Source organism: Bufo gargarizans, chromosome 4 (genome assembly GCF_014858855.1).
Source record: "Bufo gargarizans isolate SCDJY-AF-19 chromosome 4, ASM1485885v1, whole genome shotgun sequence".
Classification (NCBI taxonomy): domain Eukaryota; kingdom Metazoa; phylum Chordata; class Amphibia; order Anura; family Bufonidae; genus Bufo; species Bufo gargarizans.
Genome location: NC_058083.1, coordinates 111,683,297 through 111,703,885, shown reverse-complemented (window position 1 = coordinate 111,703,885; position 20,589 = coordinate 111,683,297). Strand labels below are relative to the sequence as shown.

Here is a 20,589-nt window from a genome sequence, read left to right as displayed (position 1 = left end):
AAAGCTTTTGCTAAATTTCTTGTATCTCCAATGACATAGGGGACCCCTCAAGTCCTTTTTTTAGGAAGATCTCTTGCTGAGAGCCTGGAATACTAGTCAGCATTAACAATTTTGGGAATAACAGCACTAATGCATTAACTGAGTCAAGAAAAAAATTCCACTACATGATTCTAGGCTGCCAGAATTTTTATTTAAAATATTACCTTCAAGAAAAGCTTTGTCTTTCCTACTTTCCAGTCTTCCTCTTTTCCAATGATTGCCCCAGCAATATCAATGCAGCAAGCAAGATGGTTCCACTAAATAATGAAAAAAATGTTAACAGAAACTTAACCATTGTCAATAAACTGCTAATGATGAACAAGTTAGCCTGCGTTCTCATCTCCATTTTAGAGATCTGGCTGCCTGATCCGGTGAAAATGCCGGCTGTCAGCCAGAGGAAAAACCATTGCATGCAACGTTTTTTATCCAGCAGAAACCCAGCATTTATGCCGGACATCGGCTGGGTCACCACTGGACCTCATTGGTGTCAACGGGGATCCAGCAGTGAAGTAGACGATCCAGAAGGAGATGTGAACAAAGCGTTATTCCTTTGTTTGTTTTTAGCAATTTAAGTGCATGATAGTCTTATGCTCGAAATGTTAACCAGACTAATTGGATTTTCATACATTAAATAGGTTGTCTTTATATTGCTGATAGACAAGTTCAACTCCCAGCACTGCTAGGAAACTGATTGTGCAGGAGAAATTGTGGCCAGCAACTCATTTCCCCTGAAAGGAAAAGGTATTATAACATGGCATCCATTCATATGAATAGCTGAGCATTTTATATATGACAGCTCAAGATGGGTGTAAAATGCCCTTATAAACGTCTACAGGGTCTTATATGGTATATGGACAAACAGGGGCAAATACCGTAGTTATAGCAAAACTTAGTATGGGCCATGAATATTTTACATTAAGTGGAGTAATTTTTTAATAAAATAGTCATGCTCAACCTCACTAACTTTATCTGAGAAAAAGTGGAACAGGTGCATCATTAATATGGTGCTCACATTTCTCAATGTATTTACACCAGACATCATTGAATGCAATGGGAACTGTAAAATTTTATTCTGCATTGAGCTCCTCCTAATGGTGACTGTGGTGTTGGAAGCGGCAGGATTTCAACACCTGCTCCCTCTTACCCACGCTGCTTTGGTGTTTTTCCTGTTTTGTTGCATTGCAACCTGGAACTAAAATGGATTTTAGCACTAGTGCCTTGCAGGGCTGGGGTCCTAGGTTTAAATCTGACCAAGGATAACATCTACATGGAGTTTGCATGTTTGCATGGGTTTCCTCTGGGTTTTCCAGTTTCCTCCCACACTCTAAAATACAGAAATATGTATTCACCCCCTTTGCTGTAAAATAGGTTCTGGTCTAACCAGGTGATGTGCCACTTTCTGGCTACTGTACATCAATGTGACTGTAAGGCACATACTGATAGTCTTATTGATATGCTGGTGCCATATTCTATATTTCACAAGGCATACCCCCTTGTTGGGCAAGTCTTTTGTGCTGTCCATATGGAGGTCCTGTCCATAAAATGGCTGCTGATAGAGGGTCATATGACCAGGCATATCACTCAGTCTCATCCACTCAATACACTACATACATCTGCCATCTGTACTGGCACTGCTGGTCGGTTAGTGAAAGTGGAGTTTGTTTGAATGGAGGAGGCTGGGTGATGTGTCTGGTCACATGACACTCCATCATCGGCTATCTTATGGACAGGACCTCTATGTGGCCAGAACAGAAGATTTGCTAAACAGGTGGACACGGCCTATAAAAAATGTTGTAAACAGAACAGAATATCAACAAAGTCTATATTAGTGAGTCCATACAGTCATTTTACATACACATTAGTCCAAAGCAAGCAGATAGTAGCCAACCCTTTTAACCTCTGAAGTCACATAATTAGTTGAATAAAGTCCCTATGTGTGAGACGTGTCACATGATGTTAGTGTAAACACACCTGTTCTGAAAGGTCCCTGAGTCTGCAACACTACTAAGCAACATGATACCAAGAAGTTCTCCAAACAGATCAGAGACAATGTTATGGAGAAGTACAGATCAGGGAGGTAATGAAAAAAATCTCAAACCTTGAGCATATAGCAAAATTAAATCAACTATAATAAAATTGAAAGAATATGGCACAACTACAGCCCTGACAAGATAAGGTCGCCTACCAAATCTCACAGACCAAGCAAGGTGGACATTAATCAGAGATTCATCAATTCAAGATACATGTGATAACATTGAAAGAGTTACAAAGATCCACAGCGAAGTTGGAGGTATTTGTCTATAGGACCACTATAAGCCACTAGCCACATACTTCGCAGAGCAGGGCTTTATGAAAGAATGAGAAAAACAAAGGAAAATGCATTTCGAGTTCTCCAAACAGCGCCCGTCAGGCTACCAAAACATCTGAAATCAAGTTCCCTGGTCAGGTGAAACTAAAGTTGAACTAAAATGTTATATGTGATGTAAACCCAACACTTCCCATCAACCTAAGAATGTCATTCCCTCAATGAAGCATGGTGGTAGACAACTGGTCAAGATTGAAGAAAGAAGGACGGCAGTGAATACAGGGCAATTCTTGAGGAAAATCTGTGTCAATCTGCCAAAGATTTATGAGATGCTTACCTTCCAGCAGGTCAATGACCCTAAACAAGCAGCTAAATCTACACTGGGTTTAAATGTTTTGGAATGGCCTAGTCAAAGCCCAGACCTTTATCCAATGGAGAATCTGTGGCCTGAGTTAAAGACTACTGTACACTAATGCAAACCATCTAACGTGCAGAAGTTGCAGCAGTTTTTCTGGATGAATGGGCAAATCCCACTGTCTAGATGTAGTATTGACTTTCAGAGGGTGAATACTAATGCACATTTAGGCTACTTTCACACTAGCGTTAATATTTTCCGGTATTGAGATCCGTCATAGGGTTCATTCATTGTAAATTGAAAGGGGACAAAACAGGAAAAAACTAAACAGAACGGAATGCTCCAAAATGTATTCCGTTCTCATACCAGAGACCAAACCACAGCATGCTGCGGTTTGCTTTTCGTCCTGGGATGCGGAGCAAGATGGATCCGTCATGACCCACAATGCAAGTCAATGGGGACAGATCCATTTTCTCTGACACAATAGAAAACGGATCCGTTCCCTATTGACTTTCAATGGAGTTCATGACGGATCTGCACAAAACGTGAGTGTGAAAGTAGCCTAAAACAAACGGAACCCCGGTAAAAAAATAAAAATTTAATTTTATTTAAAAAGCAAATGCAAATAGCAAAAACATTGAATACTGGAAGGCATTGTAAAGTCAGCTATCCTTGGTAATTACCTTAACCATAATATAATTTCAATTACAATAATGTCATAAAATCTGTCAACTGCAGCTACCTTGCTTATTAACAGTAGAAAACATAAACAAAATAAAAATAAACTGATAAGCAAGTGAGAAAAGGTGCAAACCAGAAGCAGGTCCAAATCACGGGACCTGTGCAAATGTTTCCATTGGATGATAATTACTGATGCAAAAACTGACGTGAATAAGGCCTTCAGGTGCTGGATTTTATATGTGCTCATTAAATAGCTGTTGTTAATCAAAGGTAGAACTTCAATTTTATATGGTGAAAATCAGGTTAAAAATAGAATTCCATATTATAACACGTAAAGAATAGAATATTAGAATACTTTCATGTTTTGTGAGTGGGGGGGGGGGGGGAACGGCTCACTTTGTATTGTATCAAGTTAGTTTTCTAGTGTGCAAAAGTCGCAAATGTTGGTGCGAGTGCTAGTTTGCGCAAACATTTGCGACTTTTTGCCATCCTACACCACCGTCATCACTTTTGAAAAGTGTTTTTAATGTGTGGGTGGATATGGTAATATGGTAATGTGAAAAAAAAGCCTTACATCTATGTGGAGAGCACTCTATGGTAATTATCAACGGGCATATTCCCATCTTCAACATTTATAACACATGCCATAAAAGTCTGATGGGTGTGGTGCACCTGGCAGCTTTTCCTAAAAAAGTGAATGGAAAAAAACCTGCACTTATCATTAATAAATATTGAGCATTTACTGGAAAACCAAAACTGATTTGAAATGAAATGCAAAAAAATTATTATACATTAAATTATATGCCATTCAACTATTACCTCATTGCGACTAGAGGACTTTAATGGCAGCAACACTCGAAAACGGTGGAAGAAGTCAGAGAAGCTGTAACGTATTGGGTACCCTGCCTTCCGGATTCGTATAGTCTCCATCATTCCAGAGTATCTCAGTTGGCGTATACACAATTCTCGATCAAAAAGCTAAGGAAATATAAGGACTAAAAGTTGGAGAGGTAATGGCACAATCATGTGAATATTTTATATGCATAGGCTATGCAACTAATTAGTGCTCAATCCCTATTTCTGCAATATGTCCAAGGTTTTATGCATTTGGTCTAGTTTGACATTGTATTGTGTTACTCATGTGCATATAGAGAACAAATAATAACTGTTTCATGATTAATTGATTCTCTCTTTGCCATTCAATGAATCCCTTGTTTATGCACCTTCACCTCAGGCCTAAGATAATGTGCAGATTTTACCCTCAAGCTTCCCATAAGGTAGTTTTAATAATGATATACAAAATATATTATAATGGCATAGGTACAGTGGGATGCGAAAGTATGGGCAACCTTGTTAATCGTCATGATTTTCCTGTATAAATCGTTGGTTGTTACGATAAAAAATGTCAGTTAAATATTTCATATAGGAGACACACACAGTGATATTTGAGAAGTGAAATGAAGTTTATTGGATTTACAGAAAGTGTGCTATAATTGTTTAAACAAAATTAGGCAGGTGCATAAATTTGGGCACCACAAAAAAGAAATGAAATCAATATTTAGTAGATCCTCCTTTTGCAGAAATTACAGCCTCTAAACGCTTCCTGTAGGTTCCAATGAGAGTCTGGATTCTGGTTGAAGGTATTTTGGACCATTCCTCTTTACAAAACATCTTTAGTTCATTGAGGTTTGATGGCTTCCGAGCATGGACAGCTCTCTTTAAGTCACACCACAGATTTTCAATTATATTCAGGTCTGGGGACTGAGATGGCCATTCCACAACGTTGTACTTGTTCCTCTGCATAAATGCCTTAGTGGATTTTGAGCAGTGTTTAGGGTCGTTGTCTTGTTGAAAGATCCAGCCCCGGTGCAGCTTCAGCTTTGTCACTGATTCCTGGACATTAGTCTCCAGAATCTGCTGATACTGAGTGGAATCCATGCGTCCCTCAACTTTGACAAGATTCCCAGTCCCTGCACTGGCCACACAGCCCCACAGCATGATGGAACCACCACCATATTTTACTGTAGGTAGCAGGTGTTTTTCTTGGAATGCTGTGTTCTTTTTCCTCCATGCATAACGCCCCTTGTTATGGCCAAATAACTAAATTTTTGTTTCACCAGTCCACAGCACCTTATTCCAAAATAAAGCTGGCTTGTTCAAATGTGCTTTAGGCCACCTCAAGCGGCACTTTTTGTGCTGTGGGTGGAGAAAAGGCTTCCTCTGCATCACTCTCGCATACAGCATCTCCTTGTGTAAAGTGCGCCAAATGGTTGAACGATGCACAGTGACTCCATCTGCAGCAAGATGATGTTGTAGGTCTTTGGTGCTGGTCTGTGGGTTGACTCTGACTGTTCTCACCATTCGTCGCTTTTGTCTATCCGAGATTTTTCTTGGTCTGCCACTTCGAGCCTTAACTTGAACTGAGCCTGTGGTCTTCCATTTCCTCAATATGTTCCTAAATGTGGAAACAGACAGCTGAAATCTCAGAGACAGCTTTCTGTATCCTTCCCCTAAACCATGATGGTGAACAATCTTTGTCTTCAGGTCATTTGAGAGTTGTTTTGAGATCCCCATGTTGCTACTCTTCAGAGAAAATCAAAAGAGGAGGGAAACTTACAATTGACCCCCTAAATACTCTTTCTCCTCATTGGATTCACCTGTGTATGTAGGTCAGGGGTCACTGAGCTTACCAAACACATTTGAGTTCCAATAATTAGTTCTAAAGGTTTTGGAATCAATAAAATGACAACAGTGCCCAAATTTATGCACCTGCCTAATTTTGTTTAAACAATTATAGCACACTTTCTGTAAATCCAATAAACTTCATTTCACTTCTCAAATATCACTGTGTGTGTCTCCTATATGATATATTTAACTGACATTTTTTATCGTAACAACCAACGATTTATACAGGAAAATCATGACAATTAACAAGGTTGCCCAAACTTTTGCATCCCACTGTATATGTGCCAAATTCATAAATCAATTAGGCATCGATTATTGCATATGTTCCTCTCATGGCCAGCTTTCAGTTTGGGGCTCTGCTTGATGGCTGTTTTCCAGACTTGAATATCTTGTTGAAAAACTCTTATGTTTCATGAACAGGGGTGCACCACCAATGAGGCCAGGTGAGACGATTGCCTCCGGCAGCACCAGATAGGGGCAAGAGGGGGTCAACGGAAGGGCCATGGGCTGAAGGGAAGGGGTAAGGTTAATGAATTGCCATTGGGAGGGGGGGGGCGCAATTTCAGTTTTTGCCTCGGGCAGCAGAAAGGCTAGGTGCACCCCTGTTCATGAACAAGAGAGATAATTAAAAAACAGAGTGTGAAATATATAACGCTTATTTTCCACATCAGATAGCTTGCCCCTGTTTGCAAGCACATCCATATACTGTTCAGGACCCTAAGCGGCACTGCCTTGTATATAAACTTAAATTTCAGTTTTCATATATAGATGATAGATCACACCTACCAAAGGCTTCTTGAACTCATTAGGTTTAATGCAGCGAACAAAATAAGGTTGACAATTGCTCAAAATTTTCATCAGTTGCTCCAGTGACTGTTTGAATTGTCCTCCAAGTGTGGGTAAGGACTTATTTGTATCAGTGATCTGCAGGCAGAACATAACATGTGAAATATATTGCAAGGTAGATTGGGATTCTACTATGATAATATAGGGCTGTTCATTCTATATAATAGTCATGTTGTGCCTTTTCATAGGTAAATGCATTGATATCCAATTAATTCTAGTCAAGATGGATGTTCATTGCCTTTAAGAGCCATGCTCGACTATATTACAAAGGTTTCTGCTCTTTAGTGTTATTCTTCTCATGAATGTACCAGTCTGAGAAGAATCCTCCTTGTCTACTTATACAACCCTTAGAAGGGCGTGGTCTATATATAGTCAAAATTAATGTCCTGGTACTGAAGGGGTTAAGCCCATATCAGAACCGCAGATGAGTTGTTGCAGTAAAGTGTTATTACACGAATACAACCAGTGCATGACATGTAAATCAACTCAGGAGTTGTTTATGCTAAACACAATTGATGTTTTTGTATTGCCAGAAATTAATAGTAAATTGTCCCAAGATAGGGAACAGATGTAGGTCTCATTAGCCTAGGCGGTACAGGGTCCGGTTCTAGTCCTTTGTTTGACTCAGGAACCTTCCTATTAATTCCTGGACAGTTCACTCTCATAGTTGGAGATTTACCCCCATATACAAGGAGGTTGAGTTTAGTAGCTCAGAGCGTTACAGGATAATAGAGGAACTTTATACATAAACTCTGACCCGATGTTATTGATAAATAGAATCTATAAGAGAACTGTTTTTTATAACCATGTAACCAATAAATCTGCATATTTTTATAAACCTGTGTATTATTGTATAATCAGGGGCGTAGCTAAAAGCTCATGGGCCCTAGTGCAAGAGTTCAGCTTGGGCCCCCGTCCCTCAGTGCTTGTTGAAAAGGGGCAGGGGAGCATGTAGCCTTCCTGCTGCCTGAGGCAAACATTGAAAGGGCACCCACTCATGCCAAATTCTTGACCTAACCCCTTCCCTACAGGCAGAGGTGTAAATTGACCAGTATGCACTTTCTATAATGCCAGTATCTTATGTGGCACAAGGGTCTTTGGGCCCTTCAGGCTACTGGGCCCGGTAGCGACTGCTACCTCTGCACCCCCTATAGCTACGCCCCTGTGTATAATGCAGAACTACATGTTTATCATTAACGTCATCTCACGTCAAAAATAACTTATTTATCTGAGGAAATAGTCGGACTCAGATGTGAATTGTATCAATTAGGTTGTCTACAATTCACCAGGTCATGATTTTAAGAATTTATGACAAATTTTGTACATTTTATTTTTTTATGGGTAATTATTTTTATGACCATAATTAATAATTCTTAATTGAATTATTACCCTCCGACAGTCAGTAAGTTTCTATTCTGTGAAACTGTATTCAACCTGGAGTGTGCATACTACACTCACAGTGAACTGCTTGGATTGAGTGCAAATAATGTGTTTGACCACAAATCAGGAAGAATGGGGCAGAGATGCCCAACCTGTGGCCCTCCAGCTGTTGTAAAACTACAACTCCCACAATGCCCTGCTGTAGACTGATAGCTGTAAGCTGTCCAGACATGCTGGGAGTTGTAGTTTTGCAACATCTGGAGGGCCGCAGGTTGGGCATCCCTGTACTAAAGGCTCTTTAACATGGTCAGAATTCTACCCAATTATCAGGAACAAAAATCCCTACAAATGTATCTTCCTGATAACTGTCTCATGTAAATGTGCCACTGATCACCTGACAAATGATCAAAATGCTTGTTTGCTCAGTGACCTGATTATTTAATGTGGTGCCTAAAATCATCATTTTTCAGGAGCACATCTCGCAATCTGTAAACCTGTCCAAGTGGTAGAAACAAACTTACCTTCTGGTAATTAAGTCCAGTGTTTCGGATGATTCCCCGAATGGAAGCGTTACTTGAATTTTTGTCCACCTGGAAAATTTGCTTTAGTAATTTACTGGTAGAGGAATGCATCAACAGGATAAGATCTGTGCTCAGCAAATCACGATTCTTGTCCAGGAATCCTGAATGAGAAAAAGAAAAGAAACATTCTTCTTTTAAGCTGAAAGTTGCAGGATTTCTATTGTCTTTACAAGTATAATATAAACACATTTGTATAGCATGATTATAAAATATACACTGTATCATATATAAACAATATATAGGCAACTAGCTATTCTATCATACTATAACACTATAATATTTTGCAGCAAGAAACCACACCAGTTTTTAAAAATATGACACTCACCTTCAGTTTCATAATAGACAAGTCCTGCAAAATGGTTTATCCCAAATTTCGTGTCATGTACACTTTTGGATGCAATGTAAATATTACTTTTGCCATGAACACTATTGAGTTTAGTTAGCATAGTAGCATCAGTCCCCTAAAAAGAAAACTAAAATATTACTGTAATCCAATAATTTCTAAAGGCAGATAATGTTTTGGCGTGCTACAGTTCGGTATGCTTATATGGTTGCTATTTTGACTTTTGCGGGGAGCTATTATGAGTTTAGCAATTTAGCAAAACTATCTGCCACTTCTGTGTAGGAAGCCATAGCAAAAGTATATGGATTTATGAGGTACCATTATAAAAGCAATGCTCATTGATACTTCTAAATGGCTACTACTATATGAAACATATATATAGATCTACATTAATATGTTGCTCACAGCACTGTATAATAAGACATCAGCAGACTGACCTAGGATGACAAAACACTTGAACCTTAAAGAGGTTCTTTAGCTTTCTCTTACTGATGATATATCCACTGGATAGATATCAGCATCTGATCGTTGGGGGTCCGACACCCAGGATCAGATGCTGACCCGTCGATCAGCTGTTTGAAAAGGCAGCAGCAATGGCATTAGCGCCGCAGCCATTTAGTTGTTTCCTACAGGCCCAGTGATGTCACGACTAGTTTCACTGGCCCTCTGCACGGCTAAGCCCTGTTTACTTCAAAGGGATTTAGCTGTGCCAAGGCCAGTGATACTAGTTGTGACGTCACTGGGCCTGCGGAAACAGCGAGAAGGCCGCGGCACTACTGCCAGTGCCGCTGCCTTCTCAAACAGCTGATCAGATGCTGATGATCTATCCAGATGATAGATCATCAGTAAGAAAAAGCTGCAGAACCCCTTTAAGCACGAAACAAAAAGTGTTCAATTTGTTCAACAAAGCCATACATTAGCCATACACATTAGACATTAGTAAGTTGATGGTTTAACAACCATTGAAAAAACTATTTCCTGGTGAGGATGAGTTGATTTATTCTAAAAGAATCTAATTCATTAAAAATTTCCCAAAAATGTAGCTTCCCAGTGAATCTGAAGCTCCTGCACTTTGAATTGGGCAAATCACTAAAAATTGCATCCTGTCATTTTAAAGATAGCAGATCAAAGCAGGGAAGATGAAGAAACATCATCCTGTTATCTTTAGACACACAATAAATACTGTACAGTTAGTTTAGGGTCAAACAGGAACAGTGTTAGGGAAGATAACAGGAAGTTAGTTAGATTTAATAAATTGGTAGACAGAGAGGTTATAGCTAGGGAGTAGGACAGGATAAGGTCAATGTACTGTGTGTGTCACTGGGCTGCAACCATTTCCATCCAGTGAGGCTTTGTTTGCACTGCACATCAATAGTTAAAATTACAGTACTCAGTTTTTCCTAATGTGTAGAAGTCAGCTAAAATCCAAACTAACATAAAAAAAATGATAAATTACATATTTTGGTGTTGCAATGGACTCTGACCAATTTAGCATTTTTTTTAAACTGTTACAAAGTTTCTTAAATTAATAATATGTACCAAACCTAACTGGAGGTATTTTCCTATGTTACATTAACAGTACATGGTTGTATTGAGCATTTTTTCTTGTTTTGACAATTTTATTACAAAAATTCCACTGATCACAGACTAGTTGTTCTAAATTACTCAAATTGTAGTGGACTCTTTTCCAACTGTACATTTTGTTTTAGAGAATATTCTAACCTTCTATTACAAAGATAAAATTATATTAATTACAGACTAGTTTATTTGACGTGTTGATTCGCTATTACATTGTAATAGGCTCTGTACAACTGCACATTTTGTTCCACAAAAATTGTTGAAAAGTTTGTTACAAAAATCCCATTCATCATATATACTAGTGTACCAGACGTATTGTTCTGTGTCACTCATTGTTATATTGTAGTGGACTCTGGAGCAGGTATTGACACTGTTACTATTGGTGCAGGCTCAAAAGCTGTGAGACCTAGGGCAAGCTCGGATGGTGGTGGTTCTGTATAGGCATCTGCAAAGTGGAAATTTTTCCGAACATTGCCGGCCAGGCGGCCACCAAAACCATTGCAGTCTGCAAACTCTGCAGGCATAAAATAAGATACAGCTATTCAAGCACAAATGTTCAAGCACTATTTGCTACCACCAGCTGCCATTTGTTTACCCACTGTCACTTTGACATTACTAATGCTGTCTTGGCATTAAAGAGCTTGAAAGGAGTTAGATACTGTCTTAGATGACCTAATAGTGCCATGCTTAACTTTCAGGGCAATTTGAGCATTTTCCATCTATTTATACCCAAATCAAATCTGCCAGCCAACTTGTTCAAATTAGAATGAATTTCAAGCAATTTGCTCATCTCGAATTTTCTCAATGAACAATCATTACACTGATGCAGCCATACACATTTTATTCCATATTGGCAGCTGTAGTCGAGGTTTAATGACATTGGGTGACAGATGGGCAATCTTTCTGGGAATGATCTGAGAACAATTCTTTCACTTAAATTGTCTGTTTTGATCAACTTTAGACTAATGTGTAAGGCCAACTTTATTACTATAGGCAACATTTTGATGTATAAGGTGTTATAACAAATCTTACCTGTGGAAATTTACTTTCCTCATCTATGAGGGAGATGATATTCATGGGTCTAAGTGCAATTATATCCAATGCACGCTGGTTATCAGTAAAATCGATGTGTTGCCAGGGTATCTGTTCTGCATTGTATTCCTCTTGTTCAAGTTTAAATATGTGACGTACAAAAAACTGCTGAAGATGTTCATTTGCAAAATTAATGCAAAGTTGTTCAAAGCTGGAAAAAAAAAAACTAATGTTAGTTGCATACAAAAAGTATAATAATAGACATTAGCATTGCCAGGATTTTTAGTTATACTGACTGCATTCAATATAATTGTTCTTGTAACAAACTCCCACAGCTCAGCTGGCCACTAGAATAATTCTGCAGGGATTTCCCAGTGGATTATACAATGCAAAATGTGAAACTGCTGCTGGAGATCCTAAGGGCATACTAAGCATTTAGATTTAAAAGGGGTCGGTCCATCTCATACTTTGTTGGCATATTACTAGGATATGCCACCAATGTCAGATAGGTGTGGGTCTCACCTCTGGGAGCCACACCTATCTCTAGAACGGGGCCCCCAAAGTGAAGAAGAATGCACCATGCATGCATGGCATGCTTTCCATTTACTTATATGGGAGTTCTAAAAAGAGCCGAGGGTGTGTGCTCAGCTATTTCCAGAAGTCCCATAGAAGTGAATAGAGAGCACACTGTGCAAGCTCAGCCACCTCTCCATTCACCTCTGTGGGAGTTTTCAGCACTCTAATTGAAGTGATATACCACCAATGTGTGAGATGGGCCGACCCCTTTAATTATTTTGCAGCAATTTGGTCCCTAAGAAAAAATGTCTTAGGGCTCATGTTGACCATATTTTTCTTCAGTGTGTTATCTTTTTTTTTTTATGATAGCACACTGACATTCATTTCTGCAGGTCCATGCACACATCAGTGTTTTTCATGGCTCTGTTTGCCCAAACCACAAATCACAGTGCAGGTCCTATTCCTGTCAGTTTAGGAAGATGAAAATAGACCTTTCTATTGATGGAAGTGAAAAAGAAAACAGACTGCACAAGGAAACAATCAGTTTTTTGCGAACCGAAAATCGGATACAGCTGTGTGCATAAAGCCTTAGACCGTGTATCCAAGGACAGTATTACATCCATTACATTCAAGAAGAGCTATGACTACATCATGTTCTAAATATACATTCATCTATGAACAAACTGATGCATTCATTCAACCTATAAATATGACAAATTTAGGAATCAGTTACATTGCTAAATTTATTCTGGTAGTTTTTTCTATTAGCAAACTTACCTATTTGTGTTAAAATGTTCAAAGCCAAAGATATCTAATAATCCAATAGACCTTCGCTCAGTCCCTAGATCTTTAGATGCTGGGATGAAAATTGCTTCATTGATTTTATTAACTATCCACATGAACATCCGCCCATAAATACCCTGTAAAAGAATTTCTCCCTTGTATGAAAATATGTTTGAGGTAAAGGGTGTATTAGACAGGTAGATATGGTAATGATGACGATTGACGATCGAATAGTTGACGAGTCATTATCGTTCATAAATGGTCATTATTACACAAGACAATGATTGCAGAAGTAAATGTTATTGCAATCATTCAAAAGTTGAACATGATTCGTAAATGCATTAATTACATACAAAGATTTTAGCACTTGGAGGTTCCACTCCGATTCTAATCTTCTACTATGATGTCTTGACAATCAGGTGACGACTTATTACATGCTGAGATGTCTTGTCGATGGACAATAATCTTTTGACAAGTTGAAAGATGTGGTTGACGAGAATTGAACGATTTCCCGATTTCTAGTGACTATTACACACTATGAAAATCGGTGGATAGGGAAAGATATTAAAATTTTCAGGACGATTATTGATTTGTCCAATACCCTCTTGTATGAGTGATAGCAATCTCTGCACAAGAATTTGTTCAGCACTGGTGTCCATTCATAACACATATCTAAAATTAAACATGCACACTTGTTTGTGATAGTATAAAGCTACACATTTAAAAAATATATGTTTTGAAAAAACATTGGGGCACATTTAATATAGCTTAATAAATCACCCCCATAGAGTAAGCTTTGGATCTGCTGAGTCAGACCTTTCTCTCATATACCCTTGCATGCAAAAAATTGGTTACTCTATAATTACATACAGTAGAATGGTGTTACGAGCAGTGGGTGTGGAACCACTGTGTCAACCAACTGGTTTGACTTTGGGCTAATCCTAAAGTGTTATCCTGGAAGTCCCCTAGTTTTCACCCTTTAACCCCTATACAGTGATTTAGACGTCACTGCAGGGAAGCCACCAGGCTGTTACCTCCTGAAGTAGTCCTGGTGTGGTTGACAGCTGATCCACAATGGTCAGAGACACCGTTGCAGAGGTCAGGCCAGAGAGCGTACAGGCAATCCATTTAATAGTCCGAGGTCAAAACAAGCAGCAAACAGGCAATATGATCAATGGGCATGGGTCAGATCAAGCAGTGGGGGGTGAGGTACAGGTAACAGGCAGAGGTCAGTACATGAACTGACAAATTGAGTAGCACACCTTTGCTGGACTAGTACAAAACGTTTGCACATGCACCCACCCCTAGGGGAAGGTGCCTTAATTACTCCAGGGTTACCAGCCATTGGCTGCTAAAGATTAGGGTGTGAGCAAGCTGGTCCTTTAAGAGCAGGGAAGCGAGCACATCCTACAGGCCAGCAGTGGACATTCAGCAGACAAGTGCAGGCCACAGTCTGTAGCAGAAGACGGGTGCACAGAACTCTACTGGCCAGGCTTTAGGGTCCAGGCCACAGGAAGACACAGACAGCAGCAGCAAGGTGCATGAAGCGTCAACGGCTTAGAGTAACTCAAAAATGTTTCCCCTATATTGATGTAACTGTATTGATGCCAGGCAATCTCAAAGTCAGGTGAATGAGGTCCTCATTATTTTGAAAACACCTAGGATATACAATCTTTTCACCCCATCTTCTGAATCTGTAAGAGTAAAATCAAGCCCTTGAATTAACATACACTGAATAGAATGAATTTGTCTATTACTTTTTAGCAATTTATCTTCTATCACTCCTCCACCTGTGAGAGATTTACTTTGCTAAAAGTAATATTTTATATATTCTAGAAACCAGCCCATTCTTATCTGTTTGTGCTAATAATCTAATATGATAAGTGATGGTACTCTAATATTATTCTTGTTTGTAGTGGAGTTAGTTATAGATATGATGAAGCTGTACATATTTATACAGCCCATACTGTGGAACATTATAAAGGGATTGTAAGGTCCCGTTTACATGGATCGATACAAAGGGCAATGATCAGGCTCGATCCTGATCATTGCCTGCTTGTTCAACTGCCGTTACATTTCATAAGTCCACCATCAGGAAGACACGAATCATCAATGGTGTGCATGGCAGGATTGCAAGAGGAAAGTCGCTGCTCTCCAAAAAGAACATTGCTACCCATCTGCAGTTTGAGATCACCTGGACAAGTCAAGTGGTTATTGGAACAATGTTTTGTGGACAGATGAGACCAAAATAGAACTTTTTGGTTTAAATGAGAAGCATTATGGGGGACATTTATGAAGACCAGCGAATTAGACGCTGGTCTTCCTCCCTCCCTTTTTTTGACGTGGCGTGAGCAGTGTAAAATTACTCCTATGTTTGTAGAAAGGAAAACACTGCATTCTGTGAAACAAGTTGGGGGTGGTAGTATCATGATTTGGGCCTGTTTTGCTTCATCTGGGCCAGGAAGCCTTTCCATCATTGATGGAACAATGAATTCTAACTCATAGAAGCAAATTATAAAGGAAAATGTCAGGACATGTGAGCTGAATTTCAAGACAACGTGGGTCATGCAGCAAAACAACACCACTAAGCTCACAAGTCGTTCTACCAAAGAATGGTTAAAGAGGACCTGTCACCACAAAATGCAATGCAATCTAAAAAAACACCAAGTTATAGAGAAGAAGCTGAGTTAATTAATATATAATTCTGTGGGAAAAGATTCTGTAAAACCTGTAATTTATAAATGTATATCTTTGCTTTTTCCACTTCCTATAAAGAACTATTGGTACAGGGGGGGAGGACTATCAGAGACTGACAGCTATCTCTGTATACACATTTATACACACAATGCTACTAATCACTGGCCCGCTGATGGCTATTGCGGCTCATCCCGATTTACCTCCCTCGATTAGAAACTTACCATCATTCCGGGTTTCTCCCCCTCCCCAGATTCTAATAAGAGATATTTTTAAGGGATCAGGACCTCTTCCCCTCGGTGATCTTCCCCACATCTTCTCTAATTCTCCAAGTCGCTGGTTTCATTACCTTCAACTCCGAAGCTTTATGGGATCCCTGGCTACCGGATCGCAACTATCCGCTCCTTTGACAAACTTTGAAAAGCTTTGTGTAGCTGGTACGGGTCCAGGCCATGGGATATCTCTGATTTATGGTCTGCTTGGTGCCGGGGAGGTAGGGGATATGTCGTTAACTGATTAGTTGAGGGGTGTCGGATTTGCCTCTGGTTGGGAGAGTGAACTGGCGGCCCCGCTATCGGCCGAACAATGGACTTGTTCCCTACTATTTACTCATAAATCGACTACATCATGTAATTTACAAGAGTTGAATTATAAAATTCTCACCCGTTGGTATAGGACTCCGGTCAAGCTGCATCAATTTTACCCATCAGTCCCCAACACCTGTTGGCGATGCCAAGCAACAGTTGGATCTATGCTTCACATCTGGTGGGACTGCCCCGGGGTCGCCCCCTTGTGGCAGGATATGTTTGCTCTCGACAACGCGCTATACCGGACTACTATATCTCCGTCCCCCCTGATTGCATTACTGTCTGTTTATTCGGGCAGACATCAACATGTCAAAAGAGGGGCTCTCAGAACATTTGTTCAGTCTATGAGGCAGATTATACCGCGCCAGTGGAGATCATCAGATAGTTTGAGGAGAGTCACGTGGGTACGTGCTCTGGGCGCTTTGGTCCGAATGGAGGAACTAGGGGCTGAAGCACATAACCAAACCCAAATGTATGCATCAACCTGGGAGCCTTGGCTACAGTTTAGGAGCTCCTCTGGCTTCCAAACCTGGTTGGATACAGGTGATTTTACCTGATGACATCTTAGACAATTATTATTTTATTTTATTTTTGTCAGATGGCCCACTCCCCTTTCCCCTCCTACCTTCCCCCTCCTTCCTCCCCCGGTCTTTTGTTTGTCGGTGTTCTGGTTTTGTATGTTTCATTGTCCTTGTTTGTTGATTTTTTTTCGTGTTTCCACGAAAGCCATGTTTTCAGAAGCTTTATATTTGCATGACTATAATATGTAATTTTGGAACATGATACAGGTGCTTGATACATTTACCCCCATCATGTAAGGCTCTATACTTGGCATTGTATGTCCTCTTTTGCTTCTCCTCCTTTTTTTCTTTTCTCTTTTTTCTACGTCAATTCAAGTGTTTGCACTTTGTGAAACTAGAGGAGCCTCACCTCCTTCAGGTAGAGTGTTATTATGTCCCTAAGCCAGGGTCTACCTTTGTTTGTGTTCGTTTATTAGTATGCAAGGGGTCCCAGTTCCACAATTCCTATTATTTTCGGTGTTGTCCCCAGAGCATTATGGCCCAAAAAGAGATGTAAATGGAGGATTGTGTTGCAATGTATGATTATTCATCCAATACTGCCTAGTGCCTTTACCCGAATGTGGGAGAAGGAAAAGGACATTTAATGTTTACATTGTCAAAAATGATATGTCTACCTGCTTTGTCCTTCCTTATAATAATAAAAAGAGATTTAACAACAATGCTACTAATCACTGATAGCTCCCCACCCTCCTGTACCGATGTTCACAGAAGGTAGTAAAAGTAGACACAATTGTATAAAATACAGGTTTTACTGAATTGTTTGACACAAAATTATATATCAATCTACTCAGCTTCTCCTGCTCTATAACATGAGGCTTTCAGATTGCATTGCATTTTAAAGCAGAATAAAGTTAAAGTTTTGGAATGGTCAAGTCATAGTCCTTACTACCTTAATCTAATAGAAATGTTGCAGAAGGACCTGATTTGTATAGAGGAATGGGCTAAAATTCCTCAAAGCTGATGTGCAGGTGTAACAGCGGCTGCTGTGCGCTACTGTTCCCCTGCTTACCGCCACGGTCCCGGGCACCGTGTTCAGCGGTGATCTGCTACCAATGTTCCTGCAGCATTTCCTTAAGGGCCGGCGCGCGTCACTTTCTGTGTTTTATGGGTTGGATCATGTGACCTCGCCAACCAATCCTAGCCCTCTTGCACATATATAAATGGCTCAGCCCCCTTCTCAGATGCCTCAGTGTCAAGGTCCTTGTGTCCTGCTAAGGTTCCTAATATCCGCTTGTGTTTCTGTGTTCCTGACTCGTCCTTGTGTTCCTGGACTCTGCTACGTGTTTGATCCCTGCCTGCCTTGACTCTCCTGTTGCTGACCCGGATTGCCTGACCTGTACCTGTGCCACCTACCCTGACCTATTGCCTGTCTGACTTCGCCTCTGCCTCATCCATCGGCCCTGCACTGTTGCTCCTGGTAACGACTGTACCTCTGGTACCTTTCTCAGGTACCTCCTGGTCCACCTGGACCAGCTGCCTCATGTGCCTATCGTCCTCAAGAGGTATCGACCTGGTGTTCCCCTCGGGAAAGTCTATCCCCACCATCAGGGGTACTGTGAAGATTGAGGGGTTCACTTATACAACACTCTTATATGAGGTAGGACATGTGGCACAGTGGGTTCACACCCGCTGGTTCATGACAGCAGGACCAATGAACAATTACCACAAACGTTTAATTGAAGTTACAGCTGCATAGGAGGATCACACCAGATACTGAAAGCAAAGGTTCAGAAACTTTTGCAACTCACAGACATGTCCTATTGGATCATTTTTCTCAATAAATAAATTACCAAGTCTTATATTTTAACTCAAGGTGTATTTACACAAGACAAATATTGGGCATTCCCAACAATCTGCTCGTGTAACTGTGCTGCCGTTCACCCGTGCAGGCACTCCAGTCATCATTCCTGGGTAGCAGATTGTGCTGCGTAAACAGTGATCTGCCACCCACAAACAATGATTCTCTATGATGATGAGGGATCACTAGCAATTCCTCATCCTTATACTGTGGAGGTGATCACCGCATGTAAATGCAGCGGTCTCCTTCACTTAACGAGCAGCCGACTGTCAGGAAGGAACGCTTCCTTCCCTACAATTGGCTGCTATATCGTGCAGTCTAAACCCGCCTTCATTTAATTTGTTGGTTTGGGTTATCTTTATCTACTTCTAGCAGTTGTGTGAAAATCTGGTGTAGTTTTAGGCAAAATTTATGCAGAAATATAGAACATTTTGAAGGGTTCACAAACTTTCAAGCACCACTGTATTTATTTAATAGAATCCAATACTATTAAATACAACACAGAGTAGGCTTATTTTAATCCTTGTTACATCATCCAGTTACCTTAGCAAAAGCATCTCTGCCATCAGAAGCCTGTGTGCAATTCAGAGGTTTTGAAACACTGTCTCCTCGAGCTATTATGGTGTGTCTGGTAAGGCTACTTTTTAAATCCATTAAGTTCACCTAGTTAAAACAAAAACAAATTGCTGATATTATACAATACATAGCTGGGTATGACATCAAGATATAATTGGATATACCATTCCAAGTTTAATGCTTACAGTAAAATTTCTATGGAACTTCTTTTGTCTGACTTTGCAAGCAATTCATATAGTCAGCACTAAATTTACATTGTGTTGCACCTTCTGCCTCTTCCAGTAATAAACCTTTTAAAACTGTGTTTATGGTAATTACTATGCTCAGTTGAAGGGGTTAAAGAGAGCTCTTTTACACTATATAGAGTCAGGCACCTGTGAGACCAGCACTTTATTAAAAAAAGATTTGCAGGCTTGGGATGGAAACAACAATATTTCCATTCATTAACACCAAGTGCAAACAGTATATCTACTGTACATGAGCTATAAAATATGAATGTGTTCATAACTGTTCATATCTGGTGAAAAGGCCAACATCATGGAAATGTCACTGATGCAAGTTGCTTTTTAGTGATGTTGAGAGGATGTCAACACTAATAAAATTCTATATGATGATGCCCTTTACCAAGATGACATTTACTTTCTGTGCATTGTAAATACAAACTGGATTCCAAAAAAGTTGGGACACTAAACAAATTGTGAATAAAAACTGAATGCAATGATGTGGAGATGGCAAATGTCAATATTTTATTTGTAATAGAACGTAGATGACAGATCAAACATTTAATCCGAGTAAATGTATCATTTTAAAGGAAAAATACGTTGATTCAAATTTTCACGGTGTCAACAAATCCCGAAAAAGTTGGGACAAGTAGCAATAAGAGGCTGGAAAAAGTAAATTTGAGCATAACGAAGAGCTGGAAGACCAATTAACACTAATTAGGTCAATTGGCAACATGATTGGGTATAAAAAGAGCTTCTCAGAGTGGCAGTGTCTCTCAGAAGCCAAGATGGGTAGAGGATCACCAATTCCCACAATGTTGCGCAGAAAGATAGTGGAGCAATATCAGAAAGGTGTTACCCAGCGAAAAAATTGCAAAGACTTTGCATCTATCATCATCAACTGTGCATAACATCATCTGAAGATTCAGAGAATCTGGAACAATCTCTGTTCGTAAGGGTCTAGGCCGTAAAACCATACTGGATGCCCGTGATCTCCGGGCCCTTAAA

At 39.9% G+C, this 20,589-nt stretch overlaps 1 protein-coding gene across 2 annotated transcripts in view; it reads right to left on the bottom strand.

Annotated features, from left to right (window-relative positions):
- The window catches only part of MYO7B (myosin VIIB), a 191,270-nt gene that overhangs the window by 130,084 nt on the left and 40,597 nt on the right, over positions 1 to 20,589 (bottom strand). For both annotated transcript variants that reach the window (XM_044290687.1, XM_044290688.1), the window contains exons 11-18: positions 19,328 to 19,447; positions 13,119 to 13,261; positions 11,826 to 12,036; positions 9,198 to 9,333; positions 8,813 to 8,973; positions 6,852 to 6,989; positions 4,200 to 4,358; positions 204 to 296 (exon numbers count right to left, since the gene is read on the bottom strand). In XM_044290687.1, the coding sequence (XP_044146622.1) occupies positions 204 to 296; positions 4,200 to 4,358; positions 6,852 to 6,989; positions 8,813 to 8,973; positions 9,198 to 9,333; positions 11,826 to 12,036; positions 13,119 to 13,261; positions 19,328 to 19,447 (1,161 nt within the window). The remainder of the gene's footprint in view (positions 1 to 203; positions 297 to 4,199; positions 4,359 to 6,851; positions 6,990 to 8,812; positions 8,974 to 9,197; positions 9,334 to 11,825; positions 12,037 to 13,118; positions 13,262 to 19,327; positions 19,448 to 20,589) is intronic.